General features: G+C 38.6%; 1 protein-coding gene across 1 annotated transcript in view; it reads right to left on the minus strand.

The window, feature by feature from the left end:
• NAV3 (neuron navigator 3) overlaps positions 1-25,152 on the minus strand; it is a 350,115-nt gene that overhangs the window by 255,111 nt on the left and 69,852 nt on the right. Inside the window, exons 2-3 of the mRNA XM_081083380.1 lie at positions 9,031-9,148; positions 8,343-8,395 (exon numbers count right to left, since the gene is read on the minus strand). Of these exons, the coding sequence (XP_080939506.1) occupies positions 8,343-8,395; positions 9,031-9,148 (171 nt within the window). The remainder of the gene's footprint in view (positions 1-8,342; positions 8,396-9,030; positions 9,149-25,152) is intronic.

The following is a 25,152-nucleotide window of genomic DNA, read 5'->3' on the forward strand; positions in this document are numbered from 1 at the left end:
GCCAGCAAAAGTTACTGGCGTGCCATGTTTGGCACGTGTGCCAGGGGTTGCTCACCCCTGCTATAGAGTATTGTAAGTGGCAGTTTTCTATTAAATTTTAAAAGGAGATTGAAAAATATGGAGCAGTAAATTCTTTTTAAAAAACTATAATTACAAAAAGATTACAACAGAATACATTTTGTAATGCTAGGTTTGATTGTACTTTTGTTTACTGGGATACTGGCCTATCAGTGGGAAACAATTTATAGCATTTTCAGTTAAATTATCAGGATAAAGAGCATGCTGAATGTTTAGAAAAGTGGTTGATATTCAAATATATAGTAGGTGTCTCTTAAGACTGACAGCTGTCAGAGGGGAAGGTGGTTGGGATATGCATGAAAGAAGGTGAAGGGATTAAGCAAAAACAACATAGACACAATTTAAACATTGTGGTGATAGCCAGTGGGAAAGGGGGGTGGGGGCTAGGTTAGGTGAAGGAGGGCAAAGTGGGGAAAAATTGGGACTGAAACAGACTATGCTTGGGGCGATGGGTTATGCTGATGCATATGCTGATGATGTTTTTTTAAGTTGCACACTTGAAACCTGTATGCTTTCGTGCACCAATATCACCCTAATAATTTCAGTATAATCTAGTAAAAGTGAAACATGCAAATTTACCATACCTCCGCTATGCCCCCAAGCCATGCCCACCAGCCAATCAGAGCGACTATATGCAAATTAAGCCAACCAAGATGGCTGGCCGGCAGCCACAGAGCTGGAGCAAGCAGGAGGCTTGGTTGCCCCGGTGATGGAGGAAGCCAAGCTTCCCACCTGCCCTGGCCGGCTGTGGCCTCCGCTGAAGGCAACAAAGTTTTAAATATAGAAAATAAATAAATCCCAGATACCTGCTTCCAGCTAGCCTCCATTGGGAGCTTGGGTGGCTGGGGGCCGTGGCCAGCCTGCAAACAGCCATCAGCCCCTCACCCAGGCTGGCTAGGCACCCCAGCAGGACCCCCCCTCCCTGAAGGGGGTGTGGCCAGCCTGAAAACAGCCCTCAGCCCCTCACCCAAGCTGGCCAGGCACCCCAGCAGGGACCCCCACCCTGATCCGGGACACCCTTCAGGGCAAACCAGCCAACCCCCACCTATGCATCAGGCCTCTATCCTATATAATAAAAGAGTAATATGCAAATTGACCTCAACAGCAGAACAACTGGGAATGACTGGTCACTATGTCACACACTGACCACCAGGGGGCAGATGCTCAATACAGGAGCTGCCCCCTGGTAGTCAGTGCGCTCCCACAAGGGGAGCTCTGCTCAGCCACAAGCCAGGCTGATGGCTGCCAGTACAGCAGTGGTGGTGTGAGCCTCTCCCGCCTCCTCAGCAGCTCTAAGGATGTCCGACTGCAGCTTAGGCCTGCTCCCCGTTGGCAAGTAGACATCCCCCGAGGGCTCCCGGGCTGCTAGAGGGATGTCTGACTGCCAGCTTAGGACCGATTCCCCGGGGAGGAGGCCTAAGCCAGCAGGTGGACATCTCCCAAGGGGTCCCAGACTGCGAGAGGGCACAGGCCAGGCTGAGGGATCTCCCCGAGTGCACAAATTTTTGTGCACCAGGCCTCTAGTAATAAATAAATATTAGAAATATTAACAATGTTTATCAATTGTTATTTATGTACATACATAAAGGATATGCATTTCCCTCCAAAAAAAGAAGAAAAATTTTATCTTCTCTCCAAAAAGAAAGAAAAAATGTACATAGAATCTGGAATTCAATAAAAAAATTAATTTTTACTTCAATTTATATTTGTCTTATTAATGATATAAACTTATTTAAATAGAATACTCCTAAGAAGAACACTTAAACCATTTACTCTATAATACAACATTAACCCTACCAGACCTGAGGCCCTGAACCTAACTGTCCCCTATACCTGGGCTCCTGAGCATTAAAGAGAAAAAACCAACATGATGTAGAAAAATTTTAGTTACATGCAAACAAGTGGTTAGAATAAGATGGAACTTGGAGACATTGTAGAAAATAGGTCTAGGCAACGTACCGAAAATTAGGTACAGCAGTATAGCGGCAGATTCGGAAATTACCGAAAAATCGGTACAGCAGTCTGGTAGGGTTACTATAGAAAAGTATTCTTGTACTTTAAATGCTTATTTAATATCTGAATGGCACACCAGATAACTCCCATAAAAATATAATTTCCAGCCCTGACTGATGGCCCAGTAGGTTGGAGTGTCATCCTATCCCACACACCAAGAAGGTTGAATGTTCCATTCTTGGTCAGGGCACATAGGGCACATACCTAGATTGCAGGAGGCAACCAATTGATGTTTATTATCTCTCTCTTTTTCTCTCTCTCTTCGCTACCCTTTCTCTAGACATATCCTTGGGTGAAGATAGAATAGATATAATTTCCATGTTGCCATTGTTTTTCTTTATAAATTAGACCATATACATGGCATTCCCCAAAAATGTATTTAAAATGTGTGTATACATTTTTTGGGATACTCTATATTTTAGGAAATATCATTCTTACCTTACTATGAATATAGTTTTAAAAAGTTATAAAGATCCAACTATATCTTTAAGATAGAATACTGAGCAGAACCATGGTCTTTGGTGTTTTGTTAAATCAATCTAGCAAGTAAGAGTTCCAATGGACTTTAGAGTTCTCATTTCCTCATCGCAGAAATAGGCAGAGACTTTGAGTGTTTACTGAATTCTTTTCCCTGGGTCACAGAGTCAGGATTAGAATTCCAGTGACCATTGTCCTTTCAACACAGCACACTTCCATGTTATTTCATTTGCTTCATTTGAACTTCAAATTACCGATTTACAGAGCAACTTTGAGAGACAAACTCAGTTTTAAAAGTCATCAGGGTGATTGATATTCTAATACTAAAATATAAATTTCTTAATACTAGCAGTTTATGATTATTCTTCCAAAGTTTGAACCTTTATGAAAAGGAAATCGTTAAATAAAGTAAAGATTTTAATATAGTGTTTTGTTAGAGATCAGGCCTATATTGGTAGTAAAGCATTTGTCTTCATTAAGCTATCTTTTTCCAGTCATTCAAAGAGATAAACAGTTTCAAAAATGGCAGGGAATCATGGGAATGAACTATCTTAGTAATATTCCACTCCCCTGAATCATAGTGCTAGAATCCCACAGTATGGCGTTTATAAGATTTTGTTAAACCTTTAAGAGCATTCCAATATTTGATCTCTTCCCTATTTGGTTAGAAACTTCATCTTCTCATCTTACCTAAATAAGACTTTTAAACAGCAGCAATTACAAGTGGTTGGGAGAATTAAAATTTTAAAGGGCAGAGCACTGATAAAAGTACAGATATCAGGAATGGTCTCATTGTCTAGATCACTGTACACAGAAGGAATGGAATGCAGACGCCTGTGAAATCCAATAGGTAATTATTCTGAAAGTCTCAACCCTGTGGTTCATGGAATCAGAGAATTAAGGAAAGACTGAAACCTAATTTTCTATCTTTTAGGAATAAAAACAGAATATGAAGGAGAAGAATTCCAAAAATTATCATTTCATCAAGTTTTCAATAACGTCATGTGATAGTAAACAAGGTTAAAGGTTGTGGCTGAAAACAATTGAGTTACTAGGGTGAGGTAAAGAGAGGAAGTAGCAAAGAGGAAGGACAAGCTGTGACCACATTTGCCAGATCCTTAGCTCAGACATATAATTGAATTATTGGTGTGCAACTATTCAACATAATCAAATTTCCTAATCCACACCCCCCCATGCACTTGTGAAAGTCCTTAAATATAATGGTCTATTTTAAAAATAAATTTTTGTTTTCAAAATAATTTTCCCCTCCATGTCTTACATTTTTGTCTAAGAACCTTGCACTTGTGCCTGTGCATTTCAAATGAATGTTGGGCATTTTTTAATGCTATTTTTAATCTTCTGGGCATTCTGGACATTCCTGGTATTTATAGTTTACTAACTTATTTCCTCATGTAATCTCACCAAATCCTGATACCTCCCACATAGAAATTACTTAACAGGTGCTGTCCATATTGGTAACTTCATCTTTGGATGCGGTTAAACATAGTGTTGAATAAGCTCCTACAAATTAAGTTCTGTTTTTCAGGATGAGTTTAGTCATGAACTTATTAAGGAAAGATAGCCATGGCTTTAAAACTGAATAAATATGAATCACAATCTCTCAATAGTGTTAATAAGCTGCTAAAAGGACAAGTTCGTGCTTTTCTTAAATATGTACTCTTTGGTCCATGTTACTTAGAGGAATCATTTTTGCATTTTCTGTATCTATTATTAGATACTATAATTGAATTTTTTTATATAACATGACCATTAAAGAATCACACAGAAAAGAGCACATTAGTGTTATCTAATACTTGAAGATGCTGTCATATTGATTTGAATTCCTTCAATTTTTCTGTAATCCACTGTAAAATACACATATCTTCATGCAATCGTATCTCATTCTCCCATGGCATGGAGCAAAATGTATTCTTTTCCGACATTAACACAGACTTCAAATTTCCTCCTTTGCCACTTGCTGCAGAATTTGGCATCATCACTTGTCTCCCTTTTTCCCTGGATCCTCCTTCTCTCTCCCTACTGCTTCCTCCTCCTCTGCTTGCTTCCCCCATCCTCCTTCCTCTCAAACTGTATGTGTGCTTTTTATTCTTCCATTAAACAGGACACTTTTAGAAAGATTATTCAGGACTCAATGGATATCTGCACCCCTTAGTTACTCCTCAGCACACAAGCACCCTATAGCAGATGTTTACATGAAGGGCATTAATGCCTGACCAATGACCAGAACAAGCTTCCTCATTTCAGTACACCAACTAGTTGGCAATGTAGCATTTGGCAGCATCTGCTACATAGGCTTACATTGCTTTGCTCTGTCTCACTCAGTCTGAGTACTAGAGCTTAAGCTACCATAGCTACCTAAGGATTAACAATCCACACCTGTTGATCCCCTCCCTCTCGATAGTGGGCTCACTCTCTCACCACTCTTTCCCTTTTCTGACTTTACGCAGACCTGTGAGATCTCATACTTGCCCACAGCTTCAACCATTACATAGGTTTATTTAGCTTGATTTATTCTTACTTCTGTCCTTCAGAAACACATAATTGATAGCCTAAAGTCACTGCCTGCTTGATATTCCAAAGGATACATTAAACTCTACTCATCAAAATCTGAATTTGTTTTCCTCCTCTATGTTAATCATCTTGTTTAACGGCAACCTCTCACTCAGGCCTAGAAATCAGGGACCATTTTATACTCCCTATATTCTTCATCTCTCACATACAATGTGAGAGCAACACGTATTCTACAGTTCCTGGAAAGCATCTCAGGTTACCTCTTTAATATTCACATCAGATCATGTCATAGCCCAACTTTGAGTCTTTCAAAGGCTTTAGAACCGACGAATAACATACTTCTCACTGTGCTCAAGCCACAGTGTCTGGAACACACCAAGCTCATTCCTTCACGGTCCTTTTGTTCTTGTCTATGCAACACTGTTTCTATTATTTAAGTATATGCTCCTGTGACCCTCAAGTGTCCCTATACCTGGCACCTTGGGTGCTCAGTTAATGTAATTAGCTCAATATGAGCTGCCTGGCTGTTACAGGAATCCATCCATATATTGTAGATTCATACCACCAGTGAACTTATCTTCTCAAAGGCTTAAAATAATCCAATAAAAGTTATCAAGTCTGCAATTTAAATAAAGACAATTTGTGGCCAGAAATAGTAGCAGACCTAATTTTACCTTACCTGTGTTAAACACAAACAGCACCCAAGGCCATAAAAGATAAGATATATAAAAAGATATGGTCAAAGTAATTCTGTGAGTGGGAACAGCACTCCCCTGTTACTGACACAGTGCCTCTGGTCTGTTATATGATAAAGAAGAAACATCCTGTTTGGAATAGGTAAATGAAATTTGTAAGTCGAGCCATGCTATCATAATTCTCTTGCCTCTACTTTCTTGTTTCTGTGAAAGTCTGGATTTTTAATTCATTAATAGCATAGTGCCAATGCCAACTAAGAACAGGGGCAAAAACTTTACATTTAACTCATGTGTATTCTTCTGAATCAACCTATTGAGGACATGCCAATTTTATTCAAAGCTCAACCACATCAGAAAAAATTAGAATCCAAGTCATTCTTACTCACAGTCTAATGTGATTCTGACTAATACTTTTTGCCTGGAAAACTACCTTCTCATAGCATTTACATTTCTTAGGCTTTGATTTTTCTATTTCTTTAAATTTGTTTTTAATCAGAAGCAGAAATTTCAATATGACATGCACATGAGATATTACATGACATTCGGGGGCTAATAAGGAGCAGGAAGTAATAAAAAGTTACTGAAATTCATGAGGGCATTTTTTATAGGTTTGTACAGATGTTTCAAGAATAATATCTACAGACTGCATCTCTATCCAGTTATAAGCTTTGGAGGCTTTTTCCTCCTGTCATAAAATAATAGCTTGTTTGTTCATCAGGTTCTTAGAATCAAATTGGAATGATAGCAGAGAAGGTAAGAGTTTTAGTATCCAACACCCCCTTATGGTTAAAATGATGAAAGCAAAACCAACATCATTGGCCTTAAGAAATATAATATATGATATTCTGGGACTATAGGGATTTATAATATGAAAGCCCTAAAAATCTTTTCACAGGTGGTAATTCAGAAATGTGCTCCTTATAAAGTTAGTAGCAATACTATTCTTCATTTCCATATCAGTTTAGGTAGTAAAAATGTTCATAATTATATGTCGTTATCATATCCTAATTGGAAATTATTTTTATTTTTATTTTTTTAATATATTTTATTGATTTTTTACAGAGAGGAAGGGAGAGGGATAGAGAGTTAGAAACACTGATGAGAGAGAAACATCGATAAGCAGCCTCCTGCACACCTCCTACTGGGGATGTGCCCACAACCAAGGTACATGCCCTTGACCGGAATCGAACCCGGGACCCTTTCCGCAGGCCGACGCTCTATCCACTGAGTCAAACCAGTTAGGGCGGAAATTATTTTTATAGATGAGAAAGCTAAGGCTCAGAAAGGTTACATGTCTTTCTCAATAGCACACAGCTGTAATTGTAGCAGGGTACAAAGGGATTGCAAATGCGTTAAGTAAAACTTCAGAAAACAACTATAATTAATTTCCATAGTCATGTTAGTGCTCAGAGTAATTAAATTAGAAAATTTTCTTAAAATTTATGTACTTTACAGTTTTTCTTAACAGTGATTTTTTTTCCCACAGCAGCTACACAGAGTTTACAACATTGTAACAAGTCCTTGGAGTGCTCATTAAACACACACACACACACACACACACACACACACACACAGGCGCAATTGATGTGCTAGTTAATCACTTTAAAAATAAATTCCTTTTATTATTTTGGATATTAGTTTTCTCACATTAAGTAAAGCAGGTCAGCAGGTCAAAAAAGTTCAGTTGTGTTTTTTTTTTTCACATTCCACTCTCTGACAATTGAAAACTCATAAAGTTTATATAAAATGTCTCTTCTGTGCTAAAAAGAGTTTTGGAAGAAACCTCACGCTATAGATTTTGGCTACCCTTCTTGATTTTATCTCTGATGAAAGTTCAGGTAAGGCATTTTGCATTTCAGGCTGTCCTGTGACATTAAGTTGTGGCTATTTCATTAAGAAAGGGGTAAGTTTTTATTTCAGCAGTTTATTAATCCATTATTTTGGTATAAACCTTGAAGGTGTACCAGTCGGTAAAGATAAGAGAAGACTGAGGGAAAGGCAAACCTCAGATTGATGACTTTCTGGAAAAGGCCATGAATCATATGTCCCAATTAGTCACTGCTCAGCACACTTCCAGAGCGTGCCTTTCGAGCTATTTCCAAAAGTGTTGAAGAATCCATGTGTTTACATTGGACTTTGTTATGAACAAAGAAAATACTATTCATATATTTCAAAAGTGCACATGGCACGTTCTGTTCTTCAAGCCAGTTGTCCAGACAAAAGGGCTCCACTTCAAATTGGAAATGGGTTTTATTACCACCAAGACCAGTGTCAAATTATTCAGACAGGAACAAAAGAGATGTCAGGATGTGTTAAAACATCTGGGGATATGCTACTCAGGAGTCATACACATTCAATTGTACTAATGCTGTCACTTGTTCATAAACGGCAACCCCCTCCCCACAGCCAAATACACATCATAGAATGTTTCAAATGGTTTCTTAAACAAGAAGGAAGACAGGCAAAATAATGTCCTAGTCCATTTACAAATGCAGTTAAATCTGGAAGTGAAGATAAGCACTATTTTAGATTCAATGTGATTCTTACCATCTGAGATTGACTCCTTGGACATCCATTGATATCTTCAACTTTTTCATTTGCTAAAGTAAAGAAATAAAATAAAAGAGAGAAAAAAAAGAATGATGCTTAAGCAATGAATTGAAACACAAAAGGCTAAAAAAACAACAACACTAAAATAAAAAACAAAACACCAAGCAAAATGCTGCTGCTACATTCACTCTATCTCCCAAGCAAAGTACAAGAGGACACACTTGTTAGCAGCCGACAATTCCACATGCACAAGGCGGAAAAAAAAAGGGGGGGGAGAGAGTGAGAAGGAAGTTGCTGCTAATTCTTTAGTCCATGCCAAATGACTGCTGACATGAAACCTTTCACAATTGTCCCCGCTGGGTCAGGATACAGTTTCAAGGAATCTCCGAGTGCGTAAGTTGCTCCAGCTAATGCAATGCACACATGGGAGACATATGGTTTAATGAAGCATTCATTTCTGACAATTCGGTGTATGTATGATACAGTTCTAACCATTTAAAAGTGTGGCCACATTGCCTTTTTCAAACATTGCCACAAAAACATTTCAATTTAAATCATGGGAGAGGAGAGCTACGTTAATCTCAGACACATGGACCAAGTTTGCATGCATTTGACTGAAACTGTGTTTTACCAAAAGGAGTGGGAGCAGAGCCAGTCAGGTTTTCCCTCACAGGGCAGGGCTTACCTATGATCTGGATGATCTCGGCTAGCAGCACTCCATCTGCAATGTCTTGTTGCAAATCCTTGATCAGCCGCTTGTGGCCCGATTTTGCCAGGTAGTGGTTGGCCCAGTCAGTGTAAATCTGTTGAACAGAGGGAGGGAAGACGTGAGATGGGCTGAGGGAAAGGAGCTAATAAAAACTCTGAAGACAAATGCTGGATTCAAAGGGAAGCTATTCTGAATCACATTCCAGTTCACGAAGTCATAGCTCAAAAGGAAATAGTTGTAAAAAATTTTAAACAGCTCTTTCCTCCACTTATCTCCTGTTTCACAGGGAGATGATTCACTCTTTCAAAACCAGGGGCTAGTCACTTGTGACACAGCAAAACTCCCCAGATGACTCCTGCTTGCAAATCAGTTTGGGATTTCACTCTCTTGCCCCTGGTTCTATCAGATAGTAAATAATCTGTCTAGCCTCGTAGAAGGAAGCCACCTGGACCGATTTCTACAGAAACCCTACTATAAAAATGTGTTTCTCTGAGAAGACTTTATTTACATTTGTCACGTGCGATACTATATGTGACAATATTTTGGCATCATTTTAGGAATTAATTGCAAATCCCTAAGATATTTTATTCAGACTTGTTTTCACCCATTTCAGCCTCTTGAAATGTGTTTATATAAGAGAAGAGAGGAAGCAAATGCAATTATTACATAGACATTACAATATAGAATTGAGGGCGCTGGCAATCTGAAATAGTAAGATGACTCCAGTAACAGATTATGATAGAAGAAAAAGTTGGAACTGGCCAGAAGTTTCACAAAAATAAAATGTTACCAATATTTCAATTGTAATGGGGCCCCTACTTGTGTAATGTAACTTAACAGAAAGGATAAAACTGTTCAGACTTTTCAGTTTTAATTAAAACAGTACTCTGAAAATAGGACAAATTAGACTGGAAAGGTAAGTTGTAGCTCAAATCATAAGCACTGAATGTCAAGCAGACTGTAAAAAAAGCACTCTTTTATATCTAACAAAACCAAAGGTAGTTTTTACAAAAATAACATGAATCAGAAGTGAAAGTCTCCCCACAACATGCAACCCCACCCACTTTGGAATAATTTGGCATGGATAGTCCTAGAAGTTTTTTCTAGAACTTTACACTTTACTTATAACACCATGTTACACACACACACACACACACACACACACACACACACACACTAGGATTTTAAGCTAAAGCTGGCTAAAATTTTATATATAATTTTAATAAAACTTCTAAAACCATATCCCATATATTTTCCCCATACTTTTATCTCATTATCTTTGATTTTCTATTATACACAATATCAATCCCTCTGTTAAAGGATGTTTAATTTGTTTAAATATGTTTCCATTACAACTAAAGTTGTAAGACACCCTTATATACATATCTTTGCACACTCATATGCTGGTATTTTTACCTAAAAGTAGAGCTGGTAAGGTTTTGTGTGTTTTTTTAATGTATCCTATATGTAAATATTCAAAAATACAATCTAGAAGATAGAGCATTTCTTTATTTTACAAAATATAAAGTTGCATCTTAATGCATAAGTAGTAGTGATTAAGTTTTCTGAAAGACATAAATAATTGGAAGCAGCCATTTGCACAGGAAAAAATGAGAGCAAAATTACATCTCTTTTCTCATGTTCATGATCTTCAATGAAAATATTAAAGTATGAGAAAAGTAAGTCATACAATTGTCTTCACAATTAGAAAACAAACACATGACTTCTAGATGGTGATCCTCTTCCTCAAAGATTTTATTCTTCTTGTATTATTAATTGTAAATTTTTATAAGGATTTATGCTATTTAAGATCTAAAACATTGACACACTCCCCTCATCTACACATCAAACAAAATATAGCATTAATTGTTTGGCCTTCTAGTAGAAATTTCAGGTTGACCCAATATTTTTAAAATAGTTTTTTATTGAATTTACTAGAGGCCTGGTGCACGAAATTTGTGCACGAAAGGAGTGGTCCCTCAGTCCAGCCTCCTCCCTCTCTGGTAATTACCATGCTGTTATGGGTTGACCCAGTCTTGATTTGTGCCTATGTTATAGCAGTGAGTTATAAGAACCAGGTGAGTGACTTTAAAGATAAAGAACATGAATTCTGGAGTCAGTCGGACATCCCTCTCGCAATCCAGTACTGCTGGCTCCTAAACACTCTCCTGCCTGCCTGCCTGATTGCCCCTAACCACCTCTGCCTACCTGCCTGATCGCCCCTAACTGTTCCCCTGCCTGCCTGATTGCCCCTAACCCCTCTGCCTGCCTGCCTGATCGCCCCTAACTGCTCCCCTGACAGCCTGATTGCCCCCTAACTGCTCCACTGCCTGCCTGATCACCCCTAACAGCCTTTGCCTAGGCCTCTGCCACCTCAGCTTTGTCCAGAAGGACATCCGGAAGGACGTCTGGAAGGTTGTTTGGCTGTTTGGTCTAATTAGCATATTACACTTTTATTACTATAGATTGGGATGACATTGGTTAATACAATTATATAGGTTTCAGGTGTACAATTCTGGAATATATTCATCTGTATATGTATTGTGTGTTCACCACCCCAAGTCAAGTCTCCTTCCACCATTATTTATCCCCCCTAAACCCTCTCCTACCTCTTCAACCCTCCATTCTCTCTGATAATCACCATGCTGTTATGGGTTGACCCAGTCTTGATTTGTGCCTATGTCATAGCAGTGAGTTACAGAACCAGGTGAGTGACTTTAAAGATAAAGAACATGAGTTCTGGAGTCAGGCAGGCCTGGCTTTGAGGCCAGCAGATTCCTCATTTGCAAAATAAAAATAACACTACTTAAATTATTGGATTGTGTCAGAACTAAGATAGCACTTGTAAAGTACATGTCACAGAGTCAACCCTGAAGAAATGTCTATTATCATCATTATTATGGCATCTGGTATTTGCTAAGATGGCTATCCAACAATGTTAAACGTATCCTTTGGCAGAGGGTTAAAAATGAGAGAGTATTGGTTAAAAGAAGATGAAAAAAATTGCATTGCTTGCTCCTGACATTACGCAGACCTCTGACTCTTCCTGACTTCTGATGCACTGGGCCCACAGATCTGTCCACCCTCCAACCCAGAGGAATGTATCTGATTGTAAGCTGTCATGTTCTCATGCAGACCTGCAATGCCTCCATCGGGACATCAACTCCATAAAACTCCATATTTCATGGATTTTCTTTTATGAAGGCATTACATTATGGAAATTTTTTATCTAAATAGATATAGAATGAAATACATTAAAAATGAAAACAAGAAGCCCTGCCAGTGTGGCTCAGTGGTTGAGCGTCAACCTATGAACCAGGAGGTCATGGTTTGATTCCTGGTCAGGGTACATGCCCAAGTTGTTGCCTCCATCCCCAGTCAGGGGCATGTAGGAGGCAACCAATCAATAATTATCTCTCATCACTGATGTTTCTATCCCTCTCTCCCACTCTCCCTTCCTCTCTCTGAAATCAATAAGAACATTTTTAAAAAGTGAAAACAAGAATATTTGCATTTGGCAAATGCATGCCAATAGTACCTTAGCCTCTATCTAAATCCCTCACAGGACTTAGGTGAGAAAACCAATGGGAAGCCAGCTGCTAAGCTTCAAGACCTTATTGGGAAAGCCTATAATTTGGCTCATGAAACAATTTTTACATGGACCAGGAATCCCAAGCTTAAGAGCTTTGACTTGTAGAAGGAAGCCACCTGATTTCCACAGAAACCCTACTATAAAAATGTATGTTTCTCTGAGAAGACTTTTACATGTGAAACTTTGCTCAGACAATGGCTCTGACTTTACCTGAAATCAAAAAAATCAATTCAGACTACATAAATAAATGAATTTAAAAGAAATCTCTATTAAAAACTAGGTCTTATACACATTACTTTACTTATTATTTCTAATAAACATATGTAAAAGATACCTAAGACCCTCCAAGTATATCAGTGCCTTTCAAAAAGATGTTATAATCTAGGTAAGGAAATATAAAACAATAAAAACTTATAAATGTATATTTTAAATATTATATAAATATTTTTTTCTATCTTTTAAAAAATATCCTCAGGTGAGGATGAAATATATAGTAAAAAACCATCTATCCTGCTTTCAATGCACAATGGTTATTAACAATCCTTTCTTCTGCAGAAAATATAGCAGTTTGTTAATTTTTAAGAAAGGATTTAGATATTATAATCATACTAGAGGCCCAATGCATGAAATTCGTGCAAGGGGATCGGCCCTCACAGACTCGGCTTCATCAGGAAGGTCATTCAGCTGTCCAGTCTAATTAGCATATTATGCTTCTTTATTTTATTTTTTTAACTATGAAGGCAGTTGATAGTGCTTGTTGATGACTGTTCTTCAGACATATTCTGTCGACCACATCACTTTCTTTTGCCTTCAGAGGTACGTTGTGGCAACAGTTGGTCTTCAGGCATAGTCTGTTGACAATTTTGGCTTCAGAATGTCAACAAAAACATGATGTCATTACCCAGTGCCCACAGCCACCGTTTCTGGGCTGGGCTGGGCTGTGGGCTGCATTTTGTGCCATGGCAGTATAGGCTGCGATTTAGTGGGCTGTTGCTCAGGGTGGTGGTGGGGTCTGTGTCCTACTTGGGGGAAACCGAGTGTTGCTTTGTGAGCACCAGGTCCGCAGTGCTGTTTCTCTGTGTACATCACGGCAGCTCCTGCATTGAGTGCCTGCCCCCTAGTGGTTAGTGCACATCATAGTGACCGGTCGGACAGTGGGAAGGACACTTAGCATATTACTCTTCTATATATATAGATATTGATTTCTTATTTTTGGGTTGGAAAAGTGCAGGATGTCTTATACAGCAAAAAATATACTAATGTTTTAGTGGAAATTAACCATAGACTACTTTAGAGTTCAGATCCAAAATCCAGACATGATTTCATCATTCTGTTGTATTTATTTGAACAGATTCGAATGACAGTTGACTAGGTGGTTTGCATCCTCTCTCATTATAATATTACAATACATTTACCTATGAGTTTTTTTTTTTGTTTTTTTAAAATATATTTTATTGATTTTTTACAGAGAGGAAGGGAGAGAGATAGAGAGCTAGAAACATCGATGAGAGAAACATCGATCAGCTGCCTCCTGCACATCCCCTACTGGGGATGTGCCCGCAACCCAGGTACATGCCCTTGACCGGAATCGAACCTGGGACCTCTCAGTCCGCAGGCCGACGCTCTATCCACTGAGTCAAACCGGTTTTGGCTACCTATGAGTTTTAAATACATTGATAGTCTATGCATCTTTGCTTGAAGACTGCCTCATTAAAGACACACCTCCTATCTCCACGCTTTTATTATTATAGACTAGAGGCCCGGTGAACAAAAATTCATGTATTTGGGGAGGGGGTCCCTCAGCCCAGCCTGTGCCCTCTTGCCATCCAGGACCCCACGGGGGATGTCCACCTGCTGGCTTAGGCCCACTCCCCGGGGGATCGGGCCTAAGCTGGCAGTAAGACATCCCTCTGGCAGCCTGGGAGCCCTCAGGAGATGTCCTCCTGCTGGCTTAGGCCTGCTCCCTGGGGGATAAGCCTAAGCTGGCAGTCAGACATCCCTCTGGCAGCCTGGGAGCACTTGGGAGATGTCTGATTGACATCCCAGGGGAGCAGGCCTAAGCCACCAGTTGAACATCCTTAGTATTGAGGATGAGGCAGGAGAGCTCCTGCCACCACTGCTGCACTCGCAGCCATCAGTCCGGCTTGTGGTTGAGCGGCACTCCCCCTGTGGGAGCCCATTGACCACCAGGGGGCAGCTCCTGTGTTGAGTGTCTGCCCCCAGTGGTCATTGTGCATCATAGCGACCAGTCATTCCCAGTTGTTCCACCATTAGGGTCAATTTGCATATTACCTGTTTATTATATAGAATAATGTATATAAAATATCATAGCACAGTATAGCATATAGTTTGTCTTATTTCATTTTTTTAAAATACATTTTTTGTATACCTCTTACTATTTGACCATTTTGAAACTCAAAACTTAAGTAACAGTTTAATAGAATAAGTATTATTACTTGTTAAATAGGTGATTAGAGAAAGGATTAAAGCAATACTTCAAATGATATATTTGGAGTCTCTTTTTGTAATTGGCTTCTCTGTTTCTGCCCAAGAAATGGGGAAATGAAAAGTTGACTGGATATCATTTTAAGCTACTATTCATTCTCATTTCCCCATTTTATTTTTATAAAACCACTAGAGGCCTGGTGCACAAAATTTGTGCATGGGGGTGTGCATGTCCCTCAGCCCAGCCTGCACCCTCTCCAATCTGGGATCCCTTTCACAATCCAGAACTGCTGGCTCCCAACTGCTTGCCTGCCTGATTGCCCCTAACCACTTCTGCCTTCCAGCCTGATCACCTGCTAACTAATCTCCTGCCAGCCTGACCAATGCCTAACTGCTCCCCTGCCAGCCTGGTCACCCCTAACTGCCCTCCCTTGCTAGCCTGGTTGCCCCTAACTTCCATTCCTTGCCAGCTTGGTTGCACCTAACTGCCCTCCCCTGCAGGCCTGATCGCTCCCAACTGCCCTCCCCTGCTGGCCATCTTGTGTCCACATGGGGGTGGCCATCTTGTGTGTTGGAGTGGTGGTCAATTTGCATATTACTCTTTTATTAGATAGGATAGTGAAATATTGGTTCTAGTCTAAATCTTATTTCACTTAACTTCAATTGCATTTCCACTGCTACCAGCAGCATGAAAAAAAAAAGGTCTATATAGCATTCTTTCTCTAAGAGGTACTGTCCACTAACAACTGTTTGAGAGTGAGCCACTATTTTAAACACTTTAAATGGCATAACTCATTCAAACCTCAAAGCTCCCTTAGAGGAGGAAACTACTATTCCATTTCAGAGATGAGAATCTTGAAATAGAGAGGTGAAGTATTTTCCCCAGGTCACAACAGCTGCATGGAACCCAGATGTTCTGGCTTAGAATCTGCACTCTTAGCCCCCACAAAAGGAAATGTTTCATTTATGAGCCTTCCATAATTCCAGCCTCCTGCAGTTATTTCCATGCCTCTCACATGCATGTCAAACTTGGGGGGTGTGTGGGGGAGAATCCTTTATTTGACTGCTATAACATCTGGTGTCTACAGAGTGCTCTATGGGGAATCCATCCTAAAGGCTTGCAAAATTCTAATAATGCAGGTGACAACATGAACTAAAATGTGCATGTTAAACTGTACCAAAAAAGTATTTTAGTTAAATAGTCAAGAGAACTTTCTGTTCTCACAGTTTTCTAGGGGTAAAAAAAAACCCAAACAAGCAAAACACATACACACAAACGCATACTTGATATTCTTTTACCTTCTTTTTATCTCAGTCTGATAATTGATGCTAAGAGATAGAGCAAATAAATTTAAGGTAAATATTATCAACCATTCTTCAAAACCTAAATAATATGGCCGAAAGTATGTGTAAGAGAATAATGTCAACAAAACACAAATTGGGGAGGAGGGTAAAGGGGATGGGAATGGATTAACCAAAGGACATATATGCATAACACAGACAACAGTGTGGGGAAAGTCTGGGGAGGGGTGGGGGCTGGGTGGAGGGGGGCATAGAGACAGAAATTGGGGGACATCTACAATACTAATAACAATTTTAAAAAAAGAGAGAATAAACATGTACAAATCTTAGCATTTTCATTTCTAAGTTTTTGACCTGGATTTTTATTCACATACTAATAATTAGCAGTGAAGAATGACTGCTAGAAACTTCAGTGTAAACCAGTGGTTCTCAAAGTCTGATCCCAGGACCAACAGTCTGATCTCTGAGCCATCTGAGAACTTTTTAGAAATGCAAATTATCAGTCCTCACCCCAGATCTACTGACTCAGCAACTCTGGAGATGGAGCCAGGAATCTGAGCTTTAACAAGCACACCCTCCAGGTGAATCTGGTGTGTCTAATGCGTAAAAACTAATGGCATAGACCAATACTGTTCACAAATAAAAATGATTGTATTGCTAACACTTTAAACTGTATTTCAATGTAAAGAGAATGCTACCTCAGTGTAAGGAAAAGGTAACAAAAGAATGTTGGCTTATACAGAATTTAACGTAACCTACTAAATTTATCTTTCTACCAAGAAAAACCCACTGAGACCACAATATACTAATTGTAAATACTATTTGCAAACCATTTGTTCCATTGTTGTTGTTGTTTGAGAGATAGAGGTGAGAGAGAGAGAGAGAGAGAGAGAGAGAGAGAGAGAGAGAGAGAGAGACCAATTTGTTGTTCCACTAATTTATGCATTCATTGGTTGACTCTTACGTATTCCCTGACTGGGGATCAAACCCTCAACCTTGGCTTATGAAGACAACACTCTAACCAACTGAGCTACCTGGCCAGGGCCCTATTCTGATGTTTTTAACCTTTTAAATTATTAATGATTTAATAAATCATGAAAGTTGGGCAATTATTTCAAAGTTTTTTTCAAGACAGAAAATCATTTATTTATTTAGAAAGTGGTGAGCAAGGGGTGATTTACATTTACTTAGACTAAAAGCATAGAACTTGGAAGCTGAAGGGAATATACTTCCTGCTGTGCTAAAAAGCAGCAGTGAAAGTAATGGAAATAAAAGTGCAGCACCCACAGCTACTCAGACATCCATCTAGCCAGTGACAGGCAGCAGGAGTAAAGTTTTGGGGCGGGGGTGGGGGGGTGAGACTTTTCAAAATATTTGTTTTCTTGCCATATTTCTTTCCTTTTTATTACATGAATTCTAGGCAAACACAGCACTATCTGGAAGATTTTATTGATCCCCACTAAAGCACATCCTATTTTCATAAATATTTGGCAGTTTTGAAGCTATCATAAGTTATAATAAAACACACACACCACGCCCCAATGCATATACATGTCACATGACAAGATTGCTAAGGACACTTTGTTGATCCAATGCATATTCCAATCAGACAATTATTTACCAGCTTTCTGCAGGCGGTTTCTCTCCAGTGACATGCTATAGCTCCAAACCACCACAGGTAGGGGCTAGAGCCACATAACTCCAAGATCATCAGACAATTCTGGCTGCTTCTGTGTAGCTTTGTTACATGGCAAGGTAAAACTGCTCTTGACTGCTAAAAGAATGCCAAGATTTCAGAGTCACCAGATTAACAGCCACCTTACAAATCTCCAAATTCTTTACTGAAATCCTTTCATTTTAAATGTACCCCAATTGCTAGACTGCTAAGGATTCCATTTGAATCCCTTATAAGTTATTGCACATTAAGTAAAACAGAAAATAACAATGGAAAAAAAATGCAGACTGCTGACTGTATGATTTCATATTTTATTAATTTATTTATGTATTTAATATGTTTTTATTTTTTTGTTTTTGTTTTTGTTTTAGAGAGAGAGGAAAGGAGAAGGGAGAGATAGAAACATCGATTAGCTGCTCCTGCACATCCCTTACTGGAGATTGAGCCCACAAACCCCTGCACGTGCCCTGACTGGGAATCAAACCAGTTACCTCTTGGTGCATGGGTCCATGCTCAACCACTGAGCAACACTGGCTGGGCTCATATTGTATTTATATACAAATATAAGGTGGCAAATAAAAATCAAAGATTCTAAATTGGCCAATATTTCAAATTCAAGCCTCCAAACCAAATTTTACAGTCTGTTTCCTTATAAACCTATCCCTGTGATTGAAGTTCCTCTTGTTTAGAAACATGATCTAAAACGTCCATCCAACATGGAACACTCAGGAAATAAAACTTTTCACTGAGCAAAGAAGTTGATCTCAGTGAGGTAGTTGTTCTCCAATTCCCAAACCCCCTGAGGAAAAAAATAGCGAAATTTTTTAAGATTTTCAGAAGTGGAGACTGAAGTCAAACAATTTGGGCTCCTTTCCCAGTCCCACTTCTTACTACTAGACTCGAGTTTCCATATCTTTAAAGCAGGGATTATAGCCTTATCTCCAAGCCTATCTCACATGATTATTATGAGGATTAACTGTAATAAAAAACATTTGCAAAAGCAAGATGTTCTATACAGAATAAGGCATCATTATTAAAATCAATGAAACATGTTACTCATGAATTACGTTCACATATTTGCCCCAAACATGCAATAATAACTATTGCACATACATAATGAGATCAACCACTTTTTGTTTCTTAATTTCATTAATGAGACATAGAAGGTAATTTGTTTCCATGAAATATCCTTATTTTGAATCCTATTCTCCATCATTTTTATACTCAGGGCAGCTGGAAATGTATGTCCACATGGAGCGTGATAGCCATATAATGAAAACAGCAGACCTTTCATCAGTATGAGTTCTTGAGTGACTGTCTAAACCAGAGGATCCCAACTCTACATCCAACACCAGGAAATGCCTTGGGCTGTGTGTGAGAGAAACAAACAAATACTGTGCTGAGTCCCTGAAACCTGGGGTTCTCTTAGAGCAGCGGTTCTCAACCTGTGGGTCGCGACCCCTTTGGAGGTCGAACGACCCTTTCACAGGGGTCGCCTAAGACCATCGGAAAACACATATATAATTACATATTGTTTTTGTGATTAATCACTATGCATTAATTATGTTCAATTTGTAACAATGAGATTGGGGGTCACCACAACATAAGAAACTGTATTAAAGGGTCGCGGCACAAGGAAGGTTGAGAACCACTGTCTTAGAGGCTGGCATTGATCTGAGTTACAGAGACACTCTCCTTGAGTCAAAGACTCTTTGCAGAACAACTTCTCAATGTCCACAAATTCAATTACAAGTCCAACAGAGGACTAGACATTCCCAAGATTCCTGTTTCCCTTCCAGAGACCACTGCCCTATACCCACAATCCTTACCAAAGACTTTCTCTTCACTCCTGATAATTTTTTCATTAAGTCATTGAATATACATTTTAAAATACTTATTATAAGCTCTTTCTCACTAATAATTAACTTCATTCTGAACCTCTGAGCTTGGACTCCCAGTGGTTCTTTCCATTTAATCTGTTACTACTGGTCCTAGGGTGGGAGTGTAGACAGAGGTTGGTCAAATTTCCATAGCTGGGATCCTTGGAACTTGGTATATTATTTTCAGATTTTTCCAATAAAAATGATAAAACAGGACTAAATGTTAAGTATATTGAATATCCTAATTTTGCTTTACAATTTACAAATGCGCCACCTCATTTGTTCCTTTTCAGTTGAATAGAGTAGGTACTATAATCACAGTCCTATTTTATGATGTATAGAAGAGATAATAATGGGTTTAGGTACACTGTTCAAGAAAATGATCACTTATGACATGGTTTCTATGGCAATTTCAGTACAATACGTTCTTAAATTTTTGAAAGATGATCAATTTCTGAATCCATCAAGTACATATTTTCTAGTGTAGCTGTGACATTTATGTGTGTATGTGTGTGTATGAAATTAAATGTTATGGCTTCTAAAGTATATAAAAACATAAGCAATGGTTTTCAAAATTCATAATTCTTCACTATAATAATCTAGTTGGTAGAATTTTTGAATAATAAAAAATTTAATTATTATTTCTCAAAATGGCTTTAGGCTTACCATACAACCCTATGATGTTCCTTACCCATTTTACATGCTAAGAAATGGTCATTTATAATATTAATTATAATATTTAAAGAAAATAAACAGCAGAAATAATGTAATGACCCAACAGAGAACTCATGACTAAATATAGTTTATTCATCCTCTGAACTATTAAGTAAGCATGAAAAATATAAATTATTATACTTATATAGCAAAATGAAAAAGTATAATGGAAAAAAGAAAATATAAAACAATCTTGAGATGTGCATATAAAAAATACTAGAAACAAAGTCAGGGTATAACAGTATCTGTAATGAGAGTGTCTAGATTTATAGGTATTTTTCTCTATAAATATTTTTGTAAGATCTTTTTATAGGATTACAATTTATTTCAAAGCATTATATTATAGGTATTTTAAGAAAATTATAGGGAACCTTTAAAAACACTTTTTGGTCTAGGGGAAAAAAGGCGCTGTGAGACCTTGGATTCTAACCTATAATATGAACACTCATTATCATTTATCACCCCAATAGAGAGATACACAGGGAAGAGGGATTTGGACTGTGTCAAGAGGACAAGAGAAGCTGGACAAAGGTCTGGGCGGACACTGGCACATGGTCTGAAAGGGGAAGACACTTTGGAGTGGCCGGTTCAGGTTCAGAACGTGAGGCCAACACATTTGTAGGACAACAGGGAGGGCTGGGGGGCACGTGGGAATTACAAAAGTCAGAATAAATACAGATGAGGAATTTTCCCAGAAGCAGAAGGCTAGAAGTAGGTGAGCAACTAAAAGATTAAGAGGTCAGAAAAGAACCAGGATGTTCACAGGAGCCTAGTGACCAGAAAAACAATTAGGAGAAGGCATTCGAAGCATCAGTTCACAGCTCCGAGAGTTGAAAGCACAGAGGCAGGGACCTGTCCCAGGGCAGCCACTCTGGCCCCGCGATGGGAACGAATGGCTGAGTTACAGAGGAACTCAGGGCTGGCACAGCTTCCTTGAAGCCAACGATTTTCAACTGCTGTGCCGCGGCACATTGGTGTGCCACGGAATTTTTTAAAACATGCAATACTTGACTATTTAGTCAGGAGCCCTGACCTGTTTTCCTGTAGATTGTCAAAAAAAAAAAAAAGAAAAGAAAAAAGCAAACACAATAGCTCTCTGGTTGAATGAGTCAAAATCATAACTATTTTTTTGTCAGATCAACAAAATATATATTTTTGGTGTGCTGCAGAATTTAGGAATGAGTTTATGTGTGCCAGGAAATGGAAAAGGTTGAAAATTGCTATTTTAAGCAAAGGACCAGAAGTTCTTGCATTCCACGTTCACTGACAGGAAGATTCAGAGGTGGGGCTTTGATCTAATTACCACGTTCCCAGGAACATATTTCCTACCGTGTGCTGGGCACTTCATCGGTGTTATTTCATTTGCCCTCCCGAAGGGCCCTGAGAATGGGTGGGCATTGTGATATTCACTTTACACGGAAGACAACTGAGGATCAAAGCAGTTTACCAATTTGTTCAAAGTCAATAAATAGCAGGATTTTCTACTCAGAAATATCTACACTATCATTCTTTTTTGACAAGGATATAGGCAGATGATTCCTAAGAACCTGAATGGTTATCTTTTAAGGCGATTCACAGGAAAACGGTAATTGATGACACTTTATTCCCTGATATTCTTCTCTTTCCCAAAGCACAAAGCATCTCAAATATAATTTAAAAAATCTATACCTTACTTTTTCTGACAAATAATGCTGGTTAACATTTGGATTTATGCTTACAAATCAAGAGTAAAGAAATGGCAAATGTTTGGCTACGTGAGCTACAAGGTATTTGAGTACTGGTACATAAAAGTAAGTTCAAGTATTTCTACTTGTCTTTCAGGTAATTCTAAGTTTGACCATATGTATTTCTCTAAAACTCTAATTTTCCACAATTCCAAATTAATTGTGTTTCCAGAAAAACACAATGAAGTACTTCTTTGTTCTATGAAATTAAAAATAAAAAGGTCTGTGAGGGCTCAATTCCTTTTACAGTTTTGGGGTTTTTCATCATATGCTTCTTAAATCTATCTTTTCCATTTTCATGTCCAATATTAGACCATCCTTAAACCAAACTCCATTTTTTTTCAGACAAACATGATAAAGTTAGATAAAATAACTGAGAAAATTATGTACAATATGTAGCATGGTATTCTTTTTTGTTGTTAATCCTCACCCAAGGATATTTTTCCACTGATTTTTAGTGAGAGTGGAAGAGAGAGGTTAAGACAGAGAGAAAGAAACATCAATGTGAGAGAAACACATCGATTAGTTGCCTCCTGCACGAGCCCCAACCAAGGTATGTGTCCTTGCCTAGAATCAAACCCAGGACCCTTTGGTCCATAGCCCGATGTTCTATCCATTGAGCCAAACTAGCTAGGGCACAGTATGGTATTCTTTATTCAAATATTAATTGTGAGTTTTAGAGTGTTAATTATATATACTTGAGTCATAGTAATAATACCAATAAAATATACTGCGTTCTCATCATGTGCTAGGCACTGTGCTATGTTCTACAAGGGTACAATAATGCAATTCTCAAAACAACAACATTAAAGAAAGTGTTATTATTATTATTATTTCTTTACATTAAGGAAACTAAGAAAGTTACCAAAGGTCACACAGGTAGTAAAGTGGCTAAGCCTAGACTATTAACTATGCCTAACTCACTGAGCTCCAGTACTCTGCTCAATGGTAAATGCATATGATGAGTAGTGCTTAAAATCGTGGTAAATTCTAAACCTGCCATATTTATAGTGTCGTTTCCAAAACTGAAATATAAATGACTATTCAGTACTCTATAGAAATCATGGGTTGTTCCCTTCAAATTCAGATCTCAAAGCCCCAACAATGACAAAAGGCCACCAGAATATCCAGGTCACATAAAGTTGAATAAACAGTGGTCCTTTGAGAGGCAGAATTCTGTTGACCTGATGAATATAAAGCAAAGGGAGTATAATTGCCACTGAGAAGAGTGTACATACAGATTGTCTCCATGAAAACACGCCTATTCTCATAAGAAAACAGATGTTTTCTAAATTAATACAATTTATTTTGCCTTGAAAGAGATGTCCTTCAGTAGTTGCTAGGTAACACATTTAAATTTAAGAACCAACTTGATTACTGACTTGGAATTATTTTTCTTAATTGTGTATTTTGGTAAAACACGGGGTTCAGAAGGAAGGCACAAAGCAATGACGTAATTTGGCATGACATGCTCCTGCTCTTCCCACTCCCACTTATACAGAGTTGCAATAGTGCTGCATGAGCATTTTTAGAAGGTAAGCTGGCCCCCAGCAGTTGAAGTCTAATTTAATAACACTCATGTGGGCCTTCTAATAAGTAAGTTCTAAACATACTAATTCAGGTATGTTTACTTTATTTGGTCTGACCAATGTTTCAGTTCATGTGGATGCCTGGTCAAGATTTAGCTTGATGCTAAAAAAAAACTCTCTGACCATACTTTGACCTTCTCTCAGAGTAATCCATGATTCATCACCTACTCTCCACACACCCGTTTCTTTTTGCCCACTGGCACCAAATATTTGTTTTGTTTGTTGTCCTTCTGTGATAGTCATACTCACTTCAAACCTAAGTTTCCCTCCCTTGTTCAATCACTACAGATTCCAATTCTTCCTCTATCTTGTCTTTGGAAATATTCTCTTATAGTTTCTTCAAACCAGCTCTCTGGTTCTTTCTTTACACTTCCTGGAATGTATCACCTAGGCCAGTGGTTGGCAAACCGTGGCTCGCGAGCCACATGCGGCTCTTTAGCCCCTTGAGTGTGGCTCTTCCACAAAATACCACATGCAGGCGTGCAGGTACAGTGTGAAGTTGACTTAAAACTTTAAGTCAAGTTTATTAAGTTAATTTTAGGGAACCTTGTGGAGTGAAAGAAGATGTAGTGTCGAGGATTGAGAAAGGTATGTTGAGATGGCTTGGACATATAGAGAGGATGAACGAAAGGAGATAGACGAAACAAGTATACAAGATGAGTGTGGATGGGAGAGTTGGAAGGGGTCGACCTCAGCGAACGTACCTCAATCAGATTGAGGACGTTTTTAGCAAAGGTCAGCTTAGGAGTACCCTAATTAAGTTAATAACAATGTACCTACCTATATAGTTTAAGTTTAAAAAATTTGGCTCTCAAAAGAAATTTCAATAGTTGTACTGTTGATATTTGGCTCTGTTGACTAATGAGTTTGCCGACCACTGACCTAGGCAGTTGCATATACTTTTTTGTGGTTGTTGAGATAATGGTCACAACTGTCCACTCTTCTCATCACAATACAGAATCTATCTGTCTGACTTTCCTATGTAACCTGGCAAAGCCCTTGCACTGTGACTCTTGCCTGCATGCTGCTCTTGGAACTCTAAGCTTCCATGTGAACAAGCCTGATAGACGAGGCAAGGCCATGTGGTGAGAAGCCCAGTCATCCCAGCTATATCAGATGAGGCCATCATACACCAGCTCGCCGAGAGCCATGCAACCCTCAGAAACACTCAGAGCTG

The sequence above is a fragment of the Myotis nattereri genome (genome assembly GCF_964212035.1).
Source record: "Myotis nattereri genome assembly, chromosome: 2".
Lineage (NCBI taxonomy): Eukaryota > Metazoa > Chordata > Mammalia > Chiroptera > Vespertilionidae > Myotis > Myotis nattereri.